At 39.1% G+C, this 25,208-nt stretch overlaps 2 protein-coding genes across 6 annotated transcripts in view; one reads left to right on the top strand and one right to left on the bottom strand.

Moving 5' to 3' along the window:
- Positions 1 to 25,208, top strand: part of ANK2 (ankyrin 2) — a 694,188-nt gene that overhangs the window by 68,533 nt on the left and 600,447 nt on the right. The window contains exon 1 of one of the 5 annotated variants that reach the window (XM_079154617.1): positions 24,370 to 24,634. The exons of the other annotated variants lie outside the window; for them this stretch is intronic. The gene's annotated coding sequence lies outside the window, so the exon portion shown is untranslated. Of the gene's footprint in view, positions 1 to 24,369; positions 24,635 to 25,208 lie in introns of those variants that run through there. 5 annotated transcript variants of the gene reach the window in all.
- Positions 1,857 to 2,823, bottom strand: LOC306670128 (GTP cyclohydrolase 1-like). Its single transcript, XM_079154661.1, is given in 2 exon segments — positions 1,857 to 2,674; positions 2,676 to 2,823. Coding segments are annotated over 2 exon segments (759 nt in total). The 5' UTR covers positions 2,771 to 2,823; the 3' UTR covers positions 1,857 to 2,010.

Below are 25,208 nucleotides of genomic sequence, written 5' to 3'. Positions count from 1 at the left end.
TTCAAACAATGTAACTGAACAGTATATTTAAATGCATCAAATTCTTAAAGATCCCCCCAAATAGATTCAGTATCATGAATATGAAAAAGTAATTTTGAAGTACTACAGTCCAGAGTAAAACAGACAAGATCATTACTTTGCATTTACCAATGAGACAATTTACCTATGGATACAACACAATTTCTAAGAACACTTCTAGGGAATGTCAGGACAAAGTAACTCCAAAGGAATAAAAATGATCTCCAAAAACGATTATTGATTTATTTATTTGCAGTGTTGGGGATTGAACCCAGGACCTTGCACATGGTAGGCAAGTGCTCTCCCACTGAGCTATATCCCTAGCCCTACAAAGATGAATTTATAGCTAACAATTTCTTTGGTCCTTCAAGTCATACTTGATTTTACTTTAAAATACCAAACATGAGTTGGAATTCTATCCAGGAATATCTAAATATTAAGCAGGTTAATGTTGATTCCAAATTAGATTTAACATGGAACTCAAAAATCAACCGCCATTGTACTCCAAATACAATAAAAGACCAGGGGAAAGTAGTAGAGATTTTTAAAAAAGAAGAAAAAGAAAAGAAAGAAACCTCTTCCATCTTGCTCCATTATAAGCTAAATGGCATCTAAGTGGCAGAGATAGGATGATCACAGTTCAAGTAAGCAACATAGTTAATTTTTTTTTTTCAGGTATGGGATTAATCTGAAGAGCACTATGCTGACCAAATAAGAGACTTCTTTGTAGAGTAACTGTGCTGTTTTTGTGGGGGAGTTTGGAGTTTTTGTTTAAATTTGGCCCACACTGCCCCAGTGGAATAAAATTTAATATAAACGGTAATAAGGCAACAGCTTTCTGGACTGAAAGACCTACACCACCTGAACAGAGTCACACTGAGGACAAGACCCAGACCCACGTGGACTGAAAGGAATACAAGACCAGAGCACTCAGCGCATTTTCACAAACACAGCACAGCTTTGTGAGGATAGTGGCGCAGCTCCCAGGGGCCACGCTCAGTTCATCTGCACTCTTTCGGGCTTGTGGAAGCTAGGGTTCTTCAGACCTGACAAAGATGAGCACTCTGAAAAGTTTCTAGAAATCTTTAGAAAAATATTTCATAAGATCAAAATAAAAATGTTTGGAGGCATCTACATGGAACATACGAAGTAAACTCCCAAGAAACTTCTAAAGAGACAGCTGTGGGACTAGTTATTTGCAGTGTCAGTACTAAGACTTATAAAATAATGGCTTTTAAAAAAAAGGTAAAAGTATCTACACTCTAAACTGGTGTGATATTCTCATCAAGGCACAGAGAGTTAAATGTCTAAATCCCTGTATGTTGACATGAGAATAACTCGTAAACAACTCCAGGAACCGATTCCCTGTACTTGAATTAAGAAAGAAGGTAAAATGTGCCTTTTTAACTCACAGTAAAATTAAAAAACAGATATTCCCTTGGTGACAAATGTTAAAAATGGATAGTTGATAAATACGTAAAAAAAAAAAAAAATGTCACGAGTGAATAAACATGATCAAAATGGAGCTGCTGGACTTTGAATTCACAGAGCAATGCTACACACTGTTCATAAATTATTAGAGCACGTTCAGCATTATACCATTTCTGTGGCAGAGGAAAAAGGAACATATTGGCCATAGGTTTCTCCCATGCCCGATTCTCCCATGCTGATGAGACAGATCACGGTAGGATTTCAACTCCACACACACACTCTCCTCCTCCCCTGCACCCTTGGGTTATCTGAATGGCAGTGGTTTGTGCATGTGACTTAGGCTACTGGCAGTTCACCTCAGACACTGCCCCTCAAAGGTGGCAGGAAGAAAGCGCGGGGCTTGCCCCTGTGTGAATCATCTTTAATTTGACTTTATAAATAATTTTAAATACAATTAGTGACAAGGAATAAAGTTAACATCTGTAACAATTGAAAAGGGGAGGTACAATGAAGACAACGCCACTGATGGCAGAACCTGGGCCGGGCCTTGCTCGCTCAAGTTCAGCTCCGAATGAGAGTGAGAAACTCCTCCCGCGTCTTGGGGTCTTCCCGGAACACACCCAGCATTGTACTGGTCACAGTTTTGCTGTTCATTTTCTGCACCCCTCGCATTACCATACACATGTGTGTTGCTTCAACCACTACCCCAAGTCCTGCAGGTTGCAAGGCCTCTGTGATTGCCACTGCAATTTGTTTTGTGAGACGTTCTTGAACTTGCAGTCTTCTACTATAGATTTCTACAATCCTGGCAAGTTTGCTGAGGCCAAGGACTTGCTTGTTAGGAAGATAAGCGATATGGACCTTTCCAACAAATGGAACTAGATGATGTTCACACATGGAAAACATATCTATGTCCTTCACAATCACCATCTCATCATGATCTTCATCAAATATAGCATCATTCAGGACATCTGAGATGGTCTCTTGGTAGCCCTTGGTGAAGAACTGCATGGCTGTGGCCGCCCTCAAAGGCGTCTTGAGCAGCCCCTGCCGCTGGGGGTCCTCGCCCAGCGAGCGCAGGATGGACGAGTAGGCGGCCGCCAGGTTGGGGAGGTTCAGCTCGTTATCCTCCACGCCGCTAGGTCCTTCGCCCTTCCAGCCGTCCGCGGGCTGGGGGCTTTTGGCCTCGGGCCGCGGGGACTTCTCCGCCGGCAGGCTTGGCCCGGGCCGCGACGGTTCCCGGTTCCCGCTCGGGAAATCCATTGGTGCACCTGGCTCCCCGCGGCTTCTCCGCCGGTGCCCGAACCGGGCCCTTCTCCATGGTCCCGCTGCTACCGCTCGGAGAGACCCCGGGGCGCCTCACGGGACTGCAGCTAAACCTCGCAGGTGGCCGCCGGCAATGACCTGGGGCCCGAGTCACCTGAGGAAGGTAGGCGACCTGGCAGAGTCACGCTCGAGTCCACGGTCGCCGCCCTGTTGTGTAATTTTAGAGAACATAAAACACATTTTATTTTGTTTTTCAAAACATCCTAACATATAGCACTGTTTTCAGTGGGCAATACTATAAATTTTGTATCAGGCACGGTATCAGAATTGGGCATAACAGCAATAAAACATTTGAAGAATGTGAAAGTATCCTCATCCTCAGTAAACAGGTAGGGTTGCTATGGCATTTGAGTTTGTTAATATCAGTAAGGATCCAGCTGGGTGTGGTGGTGCATAGTAATCCCAGCAACTCAGGAGGCAGAGGTAGGAGAATATCAAATTTGAGGTGAGCCTTAGCAATTTAGCTAAATCCTGCCTCAAAATAAAAAACAGAAAGGTCTGGAAATGTGACTCAGTAGTAGAACGCCCTTGGATCCAATCCCAGTACTGCAAAAAACAAAAAGGATCCACAACCTACAATGATCAGCATTGTTGATAACTATAAAATGGCTACTAGCAGAGGCGATTGTCATTTTAGGTGTTTGGTATTTAATTCTGAGTCTCACGAAAGTGAGACTGGATGTGTAGCTCAGTGGTAGAGAGCTCTGGGTTCAATGCCCCGCACCACACACACAACAATAAATTAATACTTTAAGCTAACTATAGCAGAAAAAAATGTTTGTCTGATGATACAAGGTATGTATCAGACACGAATTTGGTCTAATATGTGTACGTTGAAACTAATTTGGTCTGATATGTGTAAGAAACAGAAATGCTACGCTTTATATAACTTTCCACCTTCCAGCTTAGTTGATTTGCAACTATTAGAAACATGGAAAAATGTGGAGCCGAATGAAGTAGAAAAATAGAGAAGTTTTGCCCTGATATAAAGGATGTGAATTTCGTTTGCATAGTTTTCTATTTCTTTTATTGTTGTTCTATTGTAAAACTGATACATGCTTATTATAGAATGTTTTGAAAAGAAGTACATTATTTTTAAGCCTTGCATCTGTTACCCCTTAACTAGATTTCTTTTTTCTTTTTGGAATAATAGGAACTCACAATTTCTTTTGATCCAAAATTTTAGAATAAAAGCATAAGAATGTGGTTCACTTTAAGGATAACTTCAGTTTATGCTGTTAAGAACTTGGATGTGTTAAGGGTCTCGTGTGGTACACATCTGTAATCCAGCTGCTCTGGAGGCTGAGGCAGGAGGTTCTAAAGTTTGAGGCCAACCTGGGCAACTTAGTGAGACCCTGTTTCAAAATAAATAAATAATAATAATTAAAAAATATGACTGGGATGTAGCCCAGGGGTAAAATACTCCTAGATTTGGTCTCCTTTAACCCCTGTTATGGTTTAGATGTGGTGTCCCTGAAAAGCTCACATGTGAGACAATGCAAGGTTTGGAGGAGAAATGATTGGGCTACAGCCTTAACCAAGTCATTGAATTAATCCCTGATGGGGTTAACTGTATGGTAACTGGAGACAGGTGGAGTGTGTCTGGAGGAAGTGGTTAATTGGGGGTGTGGCTATGGGGTATATATTTTGTACCTGGAAAGTGGAGTCTCTCTCTCTCTCTGCTTTCTGATGATCATATGAGCTGTTTCCCTCTGTCACACTCTTCTGCCATGATGTCCTGCCACACCTCATGTCCTGAGGAATGGAGCCTCTGTCTATGGATTGCAACCTCTGAAACCATGAACCCTTAAATAAATCTTTCCTCCTCTACAGTTGATCTGGTCAGGTCTTTCAGTCACAGCAGTGAGAAAGCTGACTAAACCCCCCCCCCCCAAAAAAAAAAAAAAAAAAGAATAAAGAATTTGGTATATTTAATACACTAGTTTGGTAGATAATTCTCCTTGTTGTCTGGAAAAAGAATTAGGTCATTGGCTGGAAGATATTTCATTGATTACATGCTTAATAGAGGCAAAGTATATGGTTATCTTGTTTTTTGCTATCTATTTGTAGCCAATAAAGTAAAATCAATCCCATAACAAGTACTCCTGGAAAAGCACTATAATTACATCTGCTTGTAGGGAAGTATGGTATCCAAGTCTGAATTTATACTTTGTGATTTTCAGGCATCAAGTTTTATTTCTTTAATTTATACACATTGGTAGCTCTGTTCCTCTCTGAGCCAAGGGAAGTGCTGAATGAGAGGTAAGAAGCACTTTCTTTTCCCACTCCCCATCCACATTCTAGCTGGGATCTTAAGTGCTTTCATCAAAGAACAAACTTCTTGCCAGTAGTACCATTTGTCTGCCAACAAGAGAGTTTGGCTATAGATTTTTGATTTTAGGGTAATACAACTCTTTCTAAGGAGGAGGGAGAGAGAGAAATCCACTCTACAGGCAACTGTGAGACATAATGGAACAACAGTTTGAGTCTGGGCTATCAAGTCAGAAAATAAGTAGATTTGAATCCTCGTGCTAGCACTTGCAAGCAATATGAACTTGGCAAACACTAATTGCTCTGAGCCTTAGTTTGGCCATCTATGAAATGAAGATAATAACATGTTTATTATGAGAATCAAATGAGGTCATGAATGTCAAGCACCAATGGCAGTAACAGGTACATTCTGTATAGTTCCTAATTCCCTCTGCCCCCTACAGATCAAAATATTTTTTCGGGAACTAAATTGCATAATAACAGAGGTAGGGCAGAGAGCCTTGGGCGGCTCTGAAGCCATCTGATGTGTGGACATTAGTTTCCAATGAATGAAAGAGAAGAATTGAGATCACATTCTCTACTGTGTCCCTTCCTCACCTCAGCTGTAATTGCTGTTGGGGCTCAGAACATGATACCCCAAGGTATGTTGTTTTGGAATGCTGAGTACTTTAAAGGGCATTGAGAGACTCAGGTGCAAGGCTTCTCTGATCTCTTCCTGCCTGCTTGTCTCCCTGCCATCCTCTCATCTATCCCTTTTTCTCATACAAAGCAAGTTGTAGAAACTACAATCTCTTTCCCCAAACCAAGCCATAAAAGATTGAAAGGTTACTCTCTCTCTTCTCTTCTTTCTTGAAGACCCTCTTTCAGGAGGGTCCTACCCCATATCTAGGAGGAAGGAGCACTTCATAGACAGGCCAAGAGGAATCTTAACAGAGAGAACTTGTTGGGTTCCCCTTCAGTCTATTATCATTAGATTTTTAAAAAATCTAATTTGTCCAATCACATTTTTCCATAGTTGTTCATTCTCCATCAAACCTAAGCATAAATGTAGAGAGAACTGTCTGGGTCTTTGGATCTTCCTTTCTTTCTTTTATTTATTTTTGGTACCAGGGATTGAACTCAGGGGTTAACTACTGAGCCATAACCCCATCTCTTTTTTTGTATTTTATTTTGAGACAGGGTCTCGTTAAGTTGCTTAGGGCCTCATTAAGTTGCTGAGGCTGGCTTTGAACTCGCTATCCTGACTCAGCCCTGTTGAGCCACTAGAATTACAGGTGTGCACCACCATGCCCACCTGGGTCTTCATTTCCTGTGTCATGTAAACTTTGGTTAAATAAATTTGTTAGGCTTCTCTTGTTAACCTGTCTTTTGATAAAGATGGTGAGGAAAGGTTTCACACCTATCTGCCCCAGCATTGCAAACAGTGTGAATCCAATTCCTAGGAGCCTCATCTTTGGGCATATCACTCAGAGCCCTGGCATGATGACAACCAGCTCTGCATTCAGGTAAGGCAACTCAAGAGTGGCCTCAGCTGCTCCTAGAGTCCTGGTTCTCTGGGAGAGTGGGTAAATCTTTTTCTCTGCAAATGTCGAGCAAGACCTACAGACCCTAACGTTAGATCTTACCATTCAGGGACAGGATCAGAAAGAATAACTAGATTGAATTTTAAAATTGTGATAAAATATGCATAACATAAAATTTACCATTTTAGCCATTTTTGAATATACCATTCAGTGGCGACATTCACATTGCTGTTGCAACCATCATGACTCTCCATCACCAAAAGCTTTTCATCTTCCAAGACTGAAATTTTTCTCATTAAACAATGAATCTCTATCTCCCAGTCCTTGGAAACCATCCTTCTCCTCCCTCTGTCCCTCTCTGCCTTTTTCCTTTTTCCTTCCTTGGTGCTGGGGATGAATTCAGGACCTAAAGGAAGTCCAGGCAAGTGCTGTACCACTGAGCGACACCCTCAGCCCTGCTGTTCTAATTTGCAGCTCTGTGAATTTCGCTGCTCTAGTTACTTCACATAAGTGGAACCACGTAGTATTGTCCTTCAGTGACTAGCTTCTTTTGTTTAGCATATATTCTTAAGGTTCATTCATGTTAGAGCATGTGTCAGTATTTCTTTTCTTTTAAAGATTGAGTATATTTTAGTATACATATCTACTCAACCCTTTTAGCTTATCCAAAATTCCTATTTTTCAAGCCACATCATGGTGAATAATAATGCTTTACTGTAGTTTTTTTTTTTTTTTTTTTTTTTTTTTCAGGGATCAAACCTAGGGGTGCTTAACCACTGAGCCATCTCCCCAGCCCTTTTTAACATTTTTTTTATTTATTATTTTTTTACTTTATTTATTTATTTATTTTTTTGTGGTACTGGGGATCGAACTCAGGGCCTTGTGCTTGCAAGGCAAGCACTCTACCAGCTAAGCTATCTCCCCAGCCCTATATGTTTTTAGAGACAGGTTTTGCCAAATTGCTTAGGGCCTCACTAAGTTGCTGAGGCTGGCTTTGAACTTGTGATCTTCCTGCCTTATCCTTCTGAACTGCTAGGATTACGGATGTGCGCCACTGCACTGGCTTTACTATAATTTTGATGCCATGTATTTTCTTTTTCAAATTGCTATATGTAGTGTGTGTGTCTTATAGGAGTTTATTTCATATGAATTAGTCCCTCTGGGTTTCTCAGAGTGAAATAAGCCCTAATGGCCAACTATAAAGCATCCATTGTATGTAGTGAATTAGTTACTCTTTGCTTCTAGAATGGCATTAGTTATTTATTATTCTTGGGAGAATTGAGAAATAGTTACTCTAATAATTTTTTTTACTCTTGTGTTCATATGACGAACTCTTTCATTAAGAAAGTCAGTTCTGAGGACTTTTTACTTTTGCTTTGTTTATTTGTGTGGGTGCTGGGGATTGAACCCAGGGTTTTGTACATGCCAGGCAAACACTCTGCCACTGAGCTACAACTCCAGCCCTACCTTTTCACTTTTAAGTAAATAAAAAGAGTTTTTGATCCTGCAAAGCTGAGGCTATTCATTAGACCTTGATAATGACAGAAACATGTAGGACATCAAATTAATTCTACTGGATCTTCATAGTAACATTATTGCTTGTTTTCTGTGTAAATTTGGAACGAGAACTTACCTGATTTCCTTCTTGCAGAACTAATGGACTTTATTTATTTGTTTATTTTATTTTTTTAAGGATTGATGTGTCTTAAATGAAAGTTACTCCTGAATAGTCAACAAAATGCAGGAAATAGTCATCCTACCATGTTGTTCATTACCCCTAAGGCATATATTGAACTGCCTCCCTGAACATAAATGTATGTATCATGCTGCTGGGGATCTGTCTGCATTAAGTCATACTTACGTAACAATTATCTATCGACATCTTATTGTGTTCCCAGTACTCTCCTGGGTTCAAATAGTAGAAGAACTAACTGATCTTATGGTCTAGTAATTGTGAAGAGGTAATTATAATTGCTAAATACTAATTAATGACAGAGAAAGGACAGGATGCTGTGATAGTACAGAAAAGAAACTCTTTCTTTGGACTTAGAGGATTAGAGGGAAACTGCCTGAAGGAACTGATATCTAAGTAAAGACCTATGAATCAAAGAGGAGTTAACTAAGCAAAGGGAAAACCCTTTCTTGGAAGAAATAGCACATGCCAATCCTGGCATGGGTATTTAGGAAAACGAAAAAGGCCAGTGTAGTCTGAAGCCAGATTGTGAGGGTGGGAGCGTGAGAGAGAGGGAAAGAGCAGGAACTCTCTTAACTAGACCCTCTTCAGGATTCTATGGTGAGAACAATGAGACCCACTAAAGAGAGTGAAGACAGGGTGTATCATAATGAAATCTGCGTTCTGGCAAGATAACTCTAGTTGCCGCCTGGAGAGTGGTTAAGGGGAATCTGGGAGACTATTCACATTTTTTTTTTTTTTTTTCCTGCAATCCAGGAATGGACATAAGTTTATAAATTTGAGTGCTCTTTTTGAGGATTTGGTTACTTTAAAAAAAAATACGGTGTGGGGGTAAAGGGTGGCTTTTGTTTCTGGCTTGGACTATTGGGTAAGATGGAAAAAGAGGAAGATGATGAGATCAGTTTTGGATAATTTCAGATTGAGGTACCTGTGTGACAACCAAGGAGACTTTGGGGGGTGAAAGTTTATGGAAAGATTGGAGGAAGTTGTTGATGTTTTAATTATTGCTCTTATTTCCAATTCTCTTTTAGGATGCCACTATGGAATTAATAATTTATGGATTAGAGATATTTCCTGTGGGATTGGATCCAAAGAGTATAACAGGAAAGGACATATAACTTGCTGCTTCTCGAGAGGATAACAGGCCAAGAGCCTTTCTACTGATAGCTAACCAAATGCTCCTTCCCATTTATTTAAACTTCGTATTTATATATACATTGAAAAAGCCTTAGATATGTCTGCTGATACAATTATCTTTGGGAATTAGGATTACTTAGAGGAGAAAGGAAATATTTATATAATCTTATAAAAATTCTTTTTTTTGCACAAAGTATTTTATTTTATGAAAAATAATTACACCACAATTATTATGTAAGTAATTCAGTAAAAATTTTGAGTAAATTGGGATGATAAATAATTAAAGCACTAGGGAAAATTTTCAGGAAATGTAGATAACACAGAAAAAAAGAAGGGATATTTTCCAAACCTCCTTCTTGCCTCCCCAGGTAGAATATTAGGAATTATCTGTAAATATTTTTTGTTATCCAGTTGCTTTCTCTTACCCTCCTGTAGCTTGTCTCTAACTTTACATTTGTTATGAAGACCAATGCTCAGCTGGATCTGTTTGGTAGGCAGAAATGTTTATTTTTAGCTGGTGTTTGTTCAGATTGGTCTGTTTACTGGTTGTTGCTGTCACTATTGCTTTGACAATTTAAGTTCCCCCACACCACTGATTTGGGTGTCCTTTATTACCATCTGTCTCTTCCTGCATCTCTTATCAAGTTGAACAATCAGCCTCTTTCTCTGTTTCTCCAATATTCCCTAGCAGGTGTCTATCATAGTAGCACTGGAGTGGGCTTAATAATGGCCAATAAAGATAACAGGCCCTAGTTTCTGGAAATCTTAAATGTTACCCGTTGGTAAAACAGTCTTTGCAGATGTGATTGAAGATCTTTCTTTCTTTTTTTTTAATATTTTTTATTTTTACAGACACATTTTGATTCACTGTACACAATTGGGGTACAACTTTTCATTTCTATGGTTGTACACAATGTGTATTCACACCATTCATGTAATCATACGTATATAAAGGGTAATACTGTAGAAAATCTTGAGATAGGGAGATTATATTGGATTACAAAGTTCACCTTACAAGAGACAGACAAGTGTCCTTATAAGAAAAGGCAGAGGGAAATGACCCAGGCACAGAAGAGTGGCAATGTAAATGAGAAACAGATGGAGACTAGAAGATGCTGATCTTGAAGACTGGAGAGATATGGCTACAAGTCAAGGAATGCTGGCTGTGACCAGAAGCTGGAGGAGGTGAGGAACAGATTCTCCCTAGAGCCTCTGGAAGGAACGCAGCCACATTGACACTTTGATTTCAACCCACTGAAACTGATTTTGGACTTTTGACTTGCAGGAATGTGAGAGAATAAAAATCTTGAATATTGCATGGAATATACTTATACTAAAAACATTACTTGTTGTTTCTCTGAAATTCAAATCTAATGGGCGGCCTCCTGTATTTTATTTGGTAACCATAGACAGACATCATGTCTTAATCATCTCTGAATTGTATAGCATAATGCATCTTTATTCAATTTATTTGATTGATGACTAAATACTGAAATTTCCAAATGTATCCACAATAGAGAGAAGAGTATTACAAAGCCCCTTATATTCATCATATAGTTTCTACAATTGTCAACACATGACCAATCTCAAATTTTTTTTTTTCATTGTTGGGATTGATCCCAGGTCCTCCAACATGTTAGACAAGCACTCCACCAATGAGTTACATATCTTTCTTAAAATTTTTATTTTGAGACAGGATCTTACTAAGTTGCCCAGGCTGATCTTAAGCTTGTGATCCTCCTGCCTTAGCCTCCCAAGTAATTGTGATTAAAAATATGTGACTCTATGCCTAGCTCTCACAGTTTTTAAAACAGTACTTTGACCAGGGGCAGTGGCAAACACCTATAACCCCTGGCTCAGGAAGCTGAAGCAGGAGTATCTCAAGTTCAAAGCTAGCTTGAGTAACTTAGGCCCTAAGCAACTCAGGGAGACCTTGTATCCAAATGAATAGTAATAATTTAAAAAAGGGCTGGGGATGTGGCTCAGTGGTTAAGCATCCTAGATTCATTCCCTTTTACCAAAGTACAAACAAGCAAAAAGAAGCAGCTCTGTGGTATTATGAGTGCATATATGAATGCATGGAGGTCAATAGCATTGCATTTGAAGATGCTACATCCTTCCATAAGAATGGAGGAACTGGAGAGTGATGAGCATTTATATATAGGTAACAGGAGAGCAAAACAAAATGTTTAAAATTGAGAGAACTTGTTCTAGACTGCCCAGTGTGATAGAGAACACGGATGATACTTTTCAAATTTGTAGTTTTTCAATATAAATTGCAACAAAGGCACAGAGATTGGTAAATGTAACCTATGATAGTCTTGTTATGTGCAAAGCAAAAAGATTTGATGAACTTTTACTAGGTGGGATGCCAGTGCCGCCTGTGGGAATGATGAAGCTGTAATAAAGAGAGTGACTGTTGCAAAGGTTTCTTTGAGCACCAAGGAGGAACAGTTTGGAGAAGTGGAAGTGACTGTCACTGAAGAGGGTGGTGTGACTGTAACATTTCTGAATGTGAAGTGATCAACGAAGAGGTGTTGGGCCTATTCAGATGACAATTTGTAAGACAAATAGCCTTCCAAAATTCAAAGAAAAAGACGGGTATAATTGTATTATGAGGAGGTTGAATGACAGGTGCCAGAGAAACAGGAAATTCTTTTTTCATTGTTTTGGTCTTGAGGATTGAACTCGAGACCCTGTGTATAGTAAACACATGCTTTGCCATGATTGGAGTCCCAGCTCAGGAAATTCTTTAATATGTTGAATTTTACAATTAAGCTTCCTATATTTTTGTAGGGAAGGAAAAAGCAAGAAGTCCTCTGTAGCAGCTGTAGTTGGTTGTCTATCTTTGTATCAGGTAACATGATCCAATGAAATGGAACAGATCAACTAGTTGGTCTACAGATTCTTTTTGATGCACCAGGCACGGACCTAAGCACTGGAAAGACCTTTGTAAGACTATTATAAAAGAACCTGACAAAGGCTCAGTGCTTCAGGAGCTAATATTCTGGCAAGATAATGGGATTGTAACAAAACAGATTTTTATATTTTTTAAATATGTATTTTTATTTTTTTGGTGTGTTTTAATTTTTAATTGACACTTGGGAATTGTACATATCTATGGGGTACAGTGTAACATTTTAATACCTACATACAGTGCGCAATGATCAGATCAGGGTAATTGACCTTTCACCTGAGATATACATCATTCCTCTGTGTTGAGAATATTCGACAATTGCTAGTTATTTTGAAGTATTCAACTGTTGCCAATCATAGTTGTCTGCTGTGCTACAGAATATTTTTTTTCTTTTTATTTTTTTTAAAATTTTATTGTAAACAAATGGGATACATGTTGCTTCTCTGTTTGTACATGGCGTAAAGGCATACCATCTGCGTAATCATAAATTTACATAGAGGAATGTTGTTTGATTCATTCTGTTATTTTTCCCCTTCCCCCCACCCCTCCCACCCCTCTTTTCCCTCTATACAGTGCTTCCTTCCTCCATACTTGCCCCCCTCCCTAACCCTAACTCTAACCCTAACACTAACCCTTCCCTCCCCCCATTATGTGTCATCATCCACTTATTATGTGCTACAGAATATTTGACAAGACTCCTCCTATCCAACTGCAGCCTATACCATACCCATCCCAGGCTCTGGTGACTATTATTCTATTATCTAATTCTATAAAATAAACTTTTTAGTTTCCACATGTAAGTATAGGTATTTGTCCTTCCATGTCTAAATTATTTCATTTAATATAATGACCTCAAATTTCATCCATGATACTACAAATGATAGAATTTTATTTTTTTGGTGGGATGATATTCTGTTGTGTATATATACTGTTATTTTCTTTATCTTTTTATCTGTTGATGGACATGTAGACTGATTCCATGCATTTGCTATTGTGAATAGTGCTGCAAATAGACTTATACTTACTGACTTCAATTCCTTTGAATATTTAAGTAGCAGTGAGATTGCTGGATCATATGGTAGTTTGTTTTTAGTTTTTTAAGGAAGCTCCATACTGTTTTCAATTATGACTGTGCTAATTTGCCTTCTCACCAACAATGTATTAAGAATTCCCTTTAGCCTGGCATGGTGGCACACTTCTGTAATCCCAGCAGCTCAGTAGATTGAGGCAAGAGGATCACAAATTCAAAGGCAGCCCAAGCAATTTAGCCAGGCCCTGTGTCAAAATAAAACATAAAAAGGGCTGAAGATGTGGCTTAATGGTTAAGTGTCCCGAGGTTCAATCCTCAGTGCCAAAAAAACCCCCCAAAAAACCAAAAAAACAAAACCCCCCAAAACAAAAAAGTTCCCCTTTATCCACATCCTTGCAAGCATTTTTTATTTATTTATTTATCTTTTTGGTAATTTTAACTGGAGTAAGACTATATTTCACTGTGGTTGTGATTACCATTTCCCTGATAACTGTTCATATTGAGCATTTTTTTCATATACTTATTGGTCATATATATTTCCTCTTTTGACAAATGGCTGAGTCATTTGTCAAAAAAACCAGGTCATTTGCTTTCTTGCTTTTGAGCTCTTTAAGTACCTTGTATAGTCTGGATATTAACCTCTTGTTAGATGAATAGTTTGCAAACATTTTCTCACGTTCTGTTGTCTTTTCACTCTATTGATTGTATTTTTTGCTGTGCAGAAGGTTTTTAGTTTGAGGCAATCTCATTTGTCAATTTTTGCTTTTGTTGCCTTTACTTTTGGAGTTATAGCAGCCGCCACCCCCCTAGTAATTTCACAGTTTTGGGTCATGTGTTTAACTCTTTGATCCATTTTAAGTTGATTTTTGTAAGTGGTGAGAGATAGGGTCTAATTTCTTTCTTCTGCATTTGGGTGTCCAGTTTTCTCAGTACCATTTTTTTTTCTGCATTTTTTATTGGTGCATTTTAGTTGTACATACTGGTGGAATTTGTTTGTATATATTCATGTATGTACACAAATGTAACAATATAATTTGATTGATATCATTCCACAGTATTTCCCTTTTCACTTCCCTCCTCCCTTACCCTGACCCCATTCCTCTCTCTCTCTCTCTCTCTCTCTCTCCATATATATATATATATATATATATATATATATATACTTTTTTTTTTTTTTTTACCAGGAATTGAACCCAGAGGTGCTTAACCACTGAGCCACATCCCCAGCCCTTTTTTATAGAGATGGGGTCTCACTAAGTTGCTTAGGGCCTTGCTAAATTGATAAGGCTGGTTTTGAACTTGTGATCCTCCTGCCTCAGCATCCTGAGCCATTGGGATCACAGGTGTGCGCCACTGCGCCCAGTTCCCTTTGATTTTTATGAAATCCCCTCCATTTTCTTTTCCTTTTTCTTCTCTAGCTTCCAGAGAAACTGTTTGATCCTTGATCTGCTGAGTCTGGCTTATTTCACTTAACATAATGTTCCAATGTTCCATTCATTTTTCTGCAAATAATGTAATTTCATTCTTCTTTATGACTGAATAAAATTCCATTGTGTATACATACCACATTTTCTTTTTGCATTCATTCATTGATGGCTCAACACCATTTCTTGGAGGGACTTTCCTGTCTCCAATGTGTGTTCTTGCTGCTTTTGTTGAAAATCAGTTAGCTCTAAATACATGGAATTCTTTCTGGGTTTTCTGTTCTGTTTTCTGTCAGTTTTTATGCTAGTACCATGCTGTTTTGGTGTTTATTGCTTTATACTATTTTGAAGTCAGGGATTGTGGTGTCTCCAACTTAGATCTTTTTGCTCAACATTGCTTTGTCCATTTATAATCTTTTGTGGTTCCATATAAATTGTAGAAGTGGTTTTCCCCACCAACTCGTATTTGAAGAGTGACATTATTGATTAGATTTGCACTGAACCTAGATTTTTATATCTTTGTGTGTGTGTGTGTCCTGGGCAAACAAAATGAGTCTGCGTGAAATCTGGCTCTGAAGTGACCTGTTTGCAATTCTCTCCTAAGAGATAAAGGTGAATTTTGTTAGCAGGACTTCCAGGGCCTCATTGATGAAGCTCTTTTCACGACCTCCATTTTCATTTCCTGCCCAGCAGTGTTGAACTGCATACTCTGTGCTGTGCTGCCCCTCTGCTCCTGTGTTCTCTAGCAGCTTTCCTGTCTCCTATCACCTGACATTCAGTATGTGTTGGTTGAATTGAACAGAATATGATGCACTACTGTCCTTCAAGAACCTAAAATCCAGTGGAGGAGACAAGCATTTCCACAAACCCCTTCACAGAGTGCATTTAGGTTCCACAGTGAGCTCATGGTTCTAGGCTATTAGGAATGATAAACAAGAGCAATGAAAATGCACATATGCAAGTCACAGCCATTCCTCTCTGAGGAGATGGGAGAATGGCAGAGGTTTTGCATGATCATGAGTTTTAGCCCTGTTTTTAGAAAGAAGGTAAACTTTGTATTTTTATTTATAATTGTGCCTGACATTGGTCTTCAACCATATTTGGAATGAATTTAAAAAGAGGTGGTTTAAGGCTTAGGAGGCTGAGGCATGAGGGTCGCAGGTTCAAAGCCAGCCTCAACAATTTAGAGAGACTGTAAGCAACCTAGGGAGACCCTATCTCAAAATAAAAAAATAAAAAGTGCTGGGGATGCAGCTCAGTGGTTAAGGCCCCTGGGTTCAATCCCTGGTACAAAAAAAAAAAAAAAAAAAAAAAAAGGTGGTTTGTGAGCACTCAGTTTGGGGAGAAATAATCATTAGGAATCAGTTTGAGTGTAGAAAGAGCAAGTGAGATCAGATTAACCTTTTTTTTTTTTCTTTTTCAGAAGACTCCTATTTGGTCAGGCAATGATTCATCATCTGGATCTTCAGATCCAGAATTTCAAACTTGTCTTGAGCAGTGCCGCAGAAGACCACATTTGGTTGTTTTGTCACAGGGTTTGTTCCTTTGCTCTTTGTACAACTTTGTACAAAAAAAAAAAAAAAAAAAAAAAAGAAAGAAAAAGGAAAAGAAAAGACATGTTTATTAAATTTGCAGATGACTAAGTTTTAATGCCTTGGAAAGTAGAATGAGGATTTATAGTTAGGCTGAAATGATAGACCAATATTGAAAAGAAAAGATTTCACAGGGATACATATTACCAGATATACATACAAATAGATTCAGCATTCATGTGCTTATGTTCAGGAAAATGAAGGTCTATTTTAAGAACAAGTCAGTGAAAAAGTTCTAGTGATTTTAGTTGACTGCAAGTTCATTATGAGCCAACAGCAAGAGGACTGCCAAGATAAGTGGCTACAAATCTAGACTACATTAGTAACAGCTGAGTGTCCAGAGTCAGGGAAACAATAATTCCACTTCTTTGTGATTCTCAGACCACACACATTTGCAGTCCTAAGTCCTTAGATCCGGGTTCTCCAGAGAGAAAGCACTGTCACGGTGGGGCTCTTCCGGAAGTAGTGAACCCTACAATGAAGACAGTGAAAATCAAGTCAAATAGGAAATGACTGAAGAAACTGGAGCATAATTGCTCTCTTCAATTATGCAGAAGAACTAGCACACAAACTTTATGTCACCCCAGGGAGCAGAAATAAAACCAGTGGGGCTGGAGAACTAGAAGAAAGCAAATTATAACTCAATATAAGGAAGAAATAAAAACTAGGGGGTCACAATTTGAATGAGATTATGCAAGCGGAAGGGACCAGGGACAAGATAAACCCTTTCAGTGCAGTCCCCCATGACCTACTTTCTCCAACTAGGTCTTACCTCCCAATAATCCATAAAAGTATTAATCTATCAAGTGGATTAATCCATTGATAAGGTCAGAGCTCTCCTGGTCCAATCACTTCCTTAAAGCTTCACCTCTGGGTATTGCCGCTCTGGGGAACAAGCCTTGAAGTGTATGAGTCTTTGGGGATATTCTAGATTCAATCATAACAATCAGTAAATGAGAAAATTACCAGATCTACTACAAAGTTTTTTTTTTTTTTTTTTTTTTTTGCGGTGCTGGGGATCGAACCCAGGGCCTTGTGCTTGCAAGGCAAGCACTCTACCTACTGAGTTATCTCCCCAGCCCTACTACAAAGTTATAAAGTAAACATTCTGCATGTTAATTCAGCAGAGGATTAATATCCGGTTCCTTGTCAACCCTATGCTCTGTTTTTAGCATCTCTTGCTGATCCTTGACTGAACCAATTATTCTATTACAAGTTGCAAAATGGTGATTGTTTCCAATTCTGCCAGTCCTGTTGCTTTTATTAACTAAAATTCTCCAGTGGCGTTCCCATCATTAACTGGAGTTATTTGTTACTTTGAAACAGTTCTGTGTGGAGAAGAAAGAATTCATAGTCATCTCTACTAAATGTTTTTTGGATGATACTGGGGATTAAACCCAGGACCTTTCACACTTTAGGCAAGCCCTGAGCTATATCCCTAGCCCTTTTTAAAATTTAATTTTGATACAAGGTCTTGCTATGTTGCCCAGGCTGGCCTGAATTTGTAATCATCCTTTCTCAGCCCCTTGAGTAGCTGGGATTACTGGTATATGCCAGTATGCCTCTTTACCAGTTTTTTTTTTTTTTTTTTTCAGTGCTGGGGCTCGAATTCAGGACCTTATGCTTGCAAGGCAAGCACTCTACCTACTGAGCTATCTCCCCAGCCCTGTTTACCAGTTTTTAAGTAAGGAATTGGTATAATAGTCATGTCAATTAGTGGAAAATGTGTTGTTTTTCTTTTCCGTGTTAAGTGTCTTTCAATTTTTTATTTAAGTATGTCAATCAATTGTAGTATTCTTTATGATGCTGTGACAGATTGTATTTACCAAAGTAGGCTACACCAATATATATGGACCCATATGTTCTTCTTAAAATGTGACGTTGACACTTCTTGATTACTTCTGCCTGGCACACTAGGGACACATGCTTTTAGTGAAATTCACCCACCCTGAATCTATCCCATTGGAGAGAGGATATGGAAGGACAGTATAGAGATATAGAGATATAGAGAGATGGCTATAGATCCATACAGTCTAGACACCAGATGCATGAAGGAATGAATATTCAAAAAATTTAAGGGACTGGGTTTTGAGGCACTTAATTGATGCTGAGCAGATTAGGAGCCAGCTCACCTACTGAGTCTTGCCAAGACTATAGATTTGTGAGAAAAATAAATGTTTCTCTAAGATTCATGTGACTTTTCCTAGTAACTACAACAGATGTTGGATGTAATTGGCCTTTGGGAACCTCTCCTCATTGGTTCTTGGGAGTGTGTGTGTGTGTGTGTGTTTTGTTGCTTGGGACTGAAACCAGACACTGGCATAGGCTAGGTAAATGCTGTACTGCTGGACTACAATCCCAGTCCCACATAGATTCTTGTGTGTTTTTACATAACCCAGTGCTCCTAGATAATTTCCTTACTTTTTGGCATCAATGTTCTAAGCTCACCTTATATATTTTTTGTCTTAGATCTGAAATCTGCCTTTTCTCTAAAGAACCCTGATTCTTTTTAGTGGAGACTGATACTTCAGTTCAAAGTCTGGGCATTATGAGTTCTTTCTTTCTTTTTACTCACCCACCCCTCTTCTCCTCCTCCTTTTCCTTCTTCTGCTTCTGGATTAAACCCAGGGGCATTCTACCACTTAGCTAAATCTCCAGCCCTTTTTATTTTTTATTTTGAGACAGTGTCTTGCTAGATTGCCCAGGCTGGTCTTAAACTTGTGAGCCTCCAGTTTCAGCTTCCTGAGTCTCTGGGATTACAGGTGCGTGCCAATGGGCCTGGCAATGGAATCTCTTAGTGGAACAAATTACAATGGAAATGTTACAAATGATGATAGTAAAGCACGTTTCTTAAGAGTAGAATTGAAAGGCAAACAATGAAGCTCAACAGAAGGATCAAGACAAACATTAAAAATCCAATAAAAATAAAAACATAAACAGTTATCAAAAAGCGGTATACCAGGGCTGGGCTGTCACTCAGCAGTAGTGGGCTTGGGATGGATGCGGCCCTCAGTTCCATCCCCAGCAATGCTGCTCCCCTGCCGCCCCAGAAGCAGCATCCAATGAATGATAATTACTGAATCACATTCAACTTCATCATGATAAAAAAGAGAATGTAACTATTTTCCTTTGCCAAATTAGTAAATTTTCTTTGAAAGGAATAAGCTTCAGTGCTGAAAAGAAAGCAGTAAAAGTAATGTCATATGCACTGGTAGAAATGTCACCTGATTATTGGCTCTACTCCTAGTTATTTGGCAGTATAAATTAGGAGTCAAAAAGTTCAAGGCATTTGTAATAGTTGGGATAGAGCATAAGATACAAAAATAATAAAGAGGTACCAAAATGAAGTGCCTTAAAAAATTTTTACATTTTTCTTATGCAACAGATAGGCGTAAGTGGTTCAAGCCAGAAGGGCAACTCTACTTTCTGTTGTCATGGAGTGGCCCAGTTTTCTTCCATTCATTAGCTCTACCATTCCCTAAGTGTTAAAACTGTGGATAAAACTAGGTTTCAGATAAGTCTGTCTTCCAGCTGGCATGAAGAAAAAGAAAGAAGTTGAGTATAATTTTCCATTCAGCAAAAGACAGAATTCTGTACTCAAGGACACACCTATGTTTAAGGCAGGTTGGGAGCGGCAGCATTAATTACTCAATGAGCCAGGCCTGGTGGTGCACACCTGTAATCTCAGCATCTTGGGAAGCTAAGGCAGGAGAATTGCAAGTTCAAAGCCAGTCTCAGTAAGTTAGCAAGGCCCTAAGCAAATTAGTGAGACCCTAATCAAATTAAAAAAAAAAAAAAAAAAGGCTGGGGGCGGCATGGGGATGTGGCTCAGTGGTTAAGTACTCCTGGGTTCAATCCTGGGTACCAAAAAAAAAAAAAATTTACTCAACGAATAATAATTCAGCCAAGGAGAGTAATGTTAACACCTTGCTTACTGCAAGAGACGTACTTGAAAAACATCCAGACAGTATTATTGAAGGGTTTTAAGAGCCATGTTAAGGAATTAAATGAAACTATGGGAGGGTTTTAGGAAAAAGAGAAATTGAATTTGATTAAGGACCCTCTACTTCCTGCGGAGGACAGGGCAAGCAGTGGCCATCGACCAGGCAGTGCGTGATGGTGGTGGAATGAACCAGCAGGAGCAGTGTGGCTTCAGCAGCAGCAGCAGCAGCAGCAGCAGCAGTGATGGTCTTTGAATGTTAAATTTTTGTTAGCTGTATTGATTTTGGAGGAGCATTTAATCTGTGAGACCTAATTTCCCATTGCTTAGCTCATAAAATAAGGGATAGTATCAAAAGAGCATGGTGTGCATTGTTGGTACACAAGTTGGAAAAGTGTTATTTTTAAATGGTCCAAGTTAATTATATCTATAAAGTCAAACTTCAGTGAGATCTCAAGATATTTAAAGCAAAAAGACACTTTTTTTTTTTTGAGTTGGGGGTCTTATTATGTTGCCCTGCCTGTTCTTGAACTCCTGGGCTCAAGTGATCCTACTGCCTCAGTATTCCAGGTAGCTGGGACTACAGGCATTCACCTGGCTAAAATGACACCTTTTAAGTAGAAAAATGTTATTTTAATTTTGTAATTTTAGCTTCATGATTAGTTCTTTCTGTAGTAGAATCATAAAACATCCAGACTCTTAGTTATTATGTTGTCTTTGTTTCTTACATTTAAAGTGAACTGGGACTGAGCATGATGACTTACACCTGTAATATCAGCGATCTGGGAGGCTGGGGCATGAGGATCACAAGTTTGAGGCCAATCTGGACAAGTTAGCATGACCTTGTCTCAAAATAAAAAGGACTGGATGTAGTTCAGTGGTGAAATTCCCATGGGTTTAATCCCTAGTACCATATACACACACAAAAAAAGTGAATTTGGGGCAAGGGTGTAGCTCAGTTGTAGAGTATTTGCCAGCATGCTCATGGTCCTGGGTTTAAGTCCCAGCACCACAAAAACAAAAAAAAACAGAGTGAATTGTGCTATTTTCTTATGTGTTTAGTAAAGTTACAAGTATTTAAATAGTACTTACCTAACCTCTTAGTTGTGGAGATAATCTAATAATTTATGTAATTATTAATCTAATATTTGATATGTCATTTTGCATGTAATATTTCTCATCAAGCATGTGATATTTTCCCCTGAGAGGAAGATCAGGATACTTTGAACTGTGGAATTTATAATGAGGTTCCATGGGGCACCTAATTGTCTTCTGATTCCTAATGGAAATAAACCACATGAAGAATAAAACTCTTCAAGCCTCTTAGTACTATGACCTATTTCTACCCACAAAGAACCTCTGACACCAAACGTGTGGGTTTTTCACACAAAGATATTCTCCAATTCTCTGTAGACACCAAGTACCCTAAAGTTTAATACAGTTCTGACACTAACTACCCAGAGTTAATCCAGGTCAAGAGGTCATAGGTTAAGAGGTCATTCCCATAAGACTGGCCCCAACTTCAAATTCCAGTTGCAAATAATGGGTCCCCAGACTACCTGTACTTCTATGCAATTTAGCTGCAAATTGAGCCTCTGCCCTAGGTTTGATAATTTGCTCTCAGAGTTCACAGAAATCAGATGAAGGGGTCTGGAAGGCTCCTCATGCAGGAACTTCTGTCCTCATGGAATTTGGGGTGTGCTGCCCTCCTGGAAAGTGAATGCATTCATCAATTTGGAAGCTCTTTGCATCCTGTTTTTATGGAGGTTCTATTACACAGCATGATTAATTATATTATTGGTTTTCCCTGCCCCCCACCGTGGGCAGTACTGGGGATTGAACCCAGGGGTGCTACATTCCCAGCCCTTTTTACTTCATTTTGATATGGGGTCTCACTGAGTTGCTCAAGCTGGCCTTGAACTTGTAATCCTCCTGACTCAGTTTCCTGAGTTGCTGGAATTTCAGGCAACTCTGCTGAGTCTGGCATATTATTGGTTATTGATGATTAACTCAATCTCCGGCCCCTCTTCCCTTCCTGGAGGTGAGAAAATTCCAGACCTCTATCATATCACAATGAGCACCCATCCTAAAGGCATCCAGAGCTGCTCTGTCTTCCCCAACCAAGAATTGCCTCATTAGCATAAACTCAGTTATGCTTGAAAGGGGTTTTTATGAATAGCAAAATATACTTATTTCATCACCCAGGAAATTAGAAAGATCTATGACAGAAACCAGAAATGAAGATCAAAGAAAAGATTTTTTTCTTTTTTTTTTTGAGATGCTGTCTCACTTTGCTGGCTTCAAACTTCTGGACTCAAATGATCCTTTTGCTTCAGCCTCTGCAGTAGCTGGGAAAACAGTGTACACTGCCAACACTGTATTATTTCCTTTTCTTTTTCCCCCTTGGGACTGGGAATTGAATCCAGGGCCTCAAGCATGCTATGCAAAAGCTTTATCACTGAGCTATATCCCCAGACCCCTTATTTCTTTTCTTTTCTTTTTCTTTTTTAAAAATTTTTCCCAGCACCGAAAAAAAAAAAAAATTTTGTAGTTGTAGATGGACAGCATGTCTTTATTTTATTTGTTTATTTTTATGTGGTGCTAAGGATTGAACTCAGTGCCTCACACATGCTAGGCAAGCACTCTACCACTGAGCCACAACCCCAGCACCCCCTTATTTCTTATATCACAATATCAGAGTCAATTCCATTATTTTCACTATGTATTTAACACCTATTATATTTAAGTCACTAAAAATGATACCAAAGTACATAATATTAAATGAGTTTATAGGTTGGTTAGAGATATTCTCTTTTTACACAAATATCTGAAATATAGTTAATACATCAAATTCACAGAAGTAATGCAGTTAAGACGAAGAAAGTGAATTCTCTCCGCTAGGAACGAATGATGTTTTTGGCCATGGCTGTCTAACTTTCTTATGATTTTGCTTCACACAGTTTCGATAGTTTGGTTATTGTTTTAAAGTTTACATTTATTTCCATTTACCATAAAGAAAGTAAGATAAACATGGTTTTGTTAATATCTTTCAAATTCAGCATTAAGCATAGAACATTTTGTAAAAGACTTGATAAAGATATTGCTTTCTTTTCCTATCACAGTAATAGAATTAGAAACCCTGTGACAAATATTCAACCTCTCTTTCCCCCAACCCGCACTTCCATACTCTGATATTCTTTTTTGGTACTGGGTAAATAGTAGGTGATCAATAAATGGTTACTGAATGAATCATTTGAATTTGCACCATTACTGAATTTGAGTGTGATTAGCTGATTCTTTCTTCCTGCTTATCTATCTGTCTGTCTAGGTCTATAAGTCTATGTCTTTTATTTATTTATTTAGCTGTTGATGGACCTTTATTTATTTATTTTTAAATATTTTGTTTTAGTTGTAGGCAGACACAACACCTTTATTTTATTTTTATGTGGTGCTGAGGATCGAACCCAGGGCCTCACACGTGCTAGTTGAGTGCTCTACCACTGAGCCATAACCCTGGTGGTCCCTGTAAGTCTATTTCTGATTGAGTGTATTTGAGTCCCCTCACAATGGAATCATTGTATGTTGTATTGTGTCTAGTGGTTAAGATTGTCCATGAACCAAACTTAATGATGACTAGCTTAACACACACACACACACCCATCTGCCAGTATTTTATGACTTAAACCATACATATATATATATATATATTTTTTTATATATGTGTATATTTATCAACAAACTTAAATATAAAAGGTGACTTATTGAAAGGTGGTGGGGTAGTGGTGGCAGTGATTGGCAGATGAAATCGCTCCCATGGCATTGGCATCCTGGCGGTAGCTTGTTTCTCAGCTTCCTTGAACCAAGCTTGGAACTCTAATTACTTCCCATACATAGGATAAATTCAGGCTGCAAACAAATCCAAGTGCTTTTTGTGCTTATTTTTTCCTTCTGTTCCTAACAGAAGGAACCAAACCAAAAAAATATTTTGTGAGAAAACAACAGTCCTTACTCTGTACCACTTGCTTAGATGCAAGCCCAGGCACCCGATGATGCAACCCGCGAGTGTGGAAGAGGCTGGCGGATGGGCTGTCACGTCTGGCTGATCTGATGTCAGAGCAGATCATGTGGTGCTCTGTGGGCAGCTGGGACTGGCCCGTGGAAAGCACATGGATTACAGTCTGAGGCTGTAATGGGAAAGTCGGTTCCTGGGCTGCTGTCTCATAGACGTCAGCCTGCAGGGAAGCTGGGGGCTCTCCGACTTGCCCTGCTCTGGGGCCCCTCCTGCGGCGTGACTCACAGGCAATTGCAGAGAGAAGCTGCTTGCTGCTCCCAGTAAGTGCTTAAAGACCGTCTTTGTTCAGAGCGTTTTGGAAGCGGGGAGGAAGTGTTGGTGTTGATGAGGGATGTTGGAAGTCCTTTGTAAATCTCCCTCGTAGGAGCTGGGCTGGGCAGCATTGCTTTACATGCCATCCTGGAGTTCAAAGGCAGTGCCTGATGTGCAAATACCCACAGCCCTGGTTTTGGTTTGTTCTCCACGTGATGTGTTTTTCTGCTTTGCGATTTCTATTTTTGTAATTGTAGGGAAGATTTTTTAGGTCTGGTTAGAGTGAAGTGATTTCAGATTCCCACACCCCGAGTGGACGTGGTGTTCTCTGTATGGTAAGCAGTAAGGGTAGAGGGTGGTGTCTCTCAGTTAGAAACACCGCTTTTGTATTAAGACATTTGCTGTGTTTGTGCCAGGCAAATATTTAGTGATAACCACTCTTTCTGTGCTTTGGGTGAGTAGGTGATGAGAGAGAAAGCAGGATGATCAGTGGTAAAGAGATATGACTCCTTTTTGGTAAATAACAGTCCTATTAGTAAATTACCTCTTTTCATGGTTAAAATTTCTATTAGGTAGTGTCAG

This window comes from Sciurus vulgaris, assembly GCF_902686455.1.
Source record: "Sciurus vulgaris genome assembly, chromosome: 9".
Classification (NCBI taxonomy): Eukaryota; Metazoa; Chordata; class Mammalia; order Rodentia; family Sciuridae; genus Sciurus; species Sciurus vulgaris.
The sequence above is the reverse complement of the archived record's forward strand: the minus strand, read 5'-3'. Positions and strand labels throughout refer to the sequence as shown.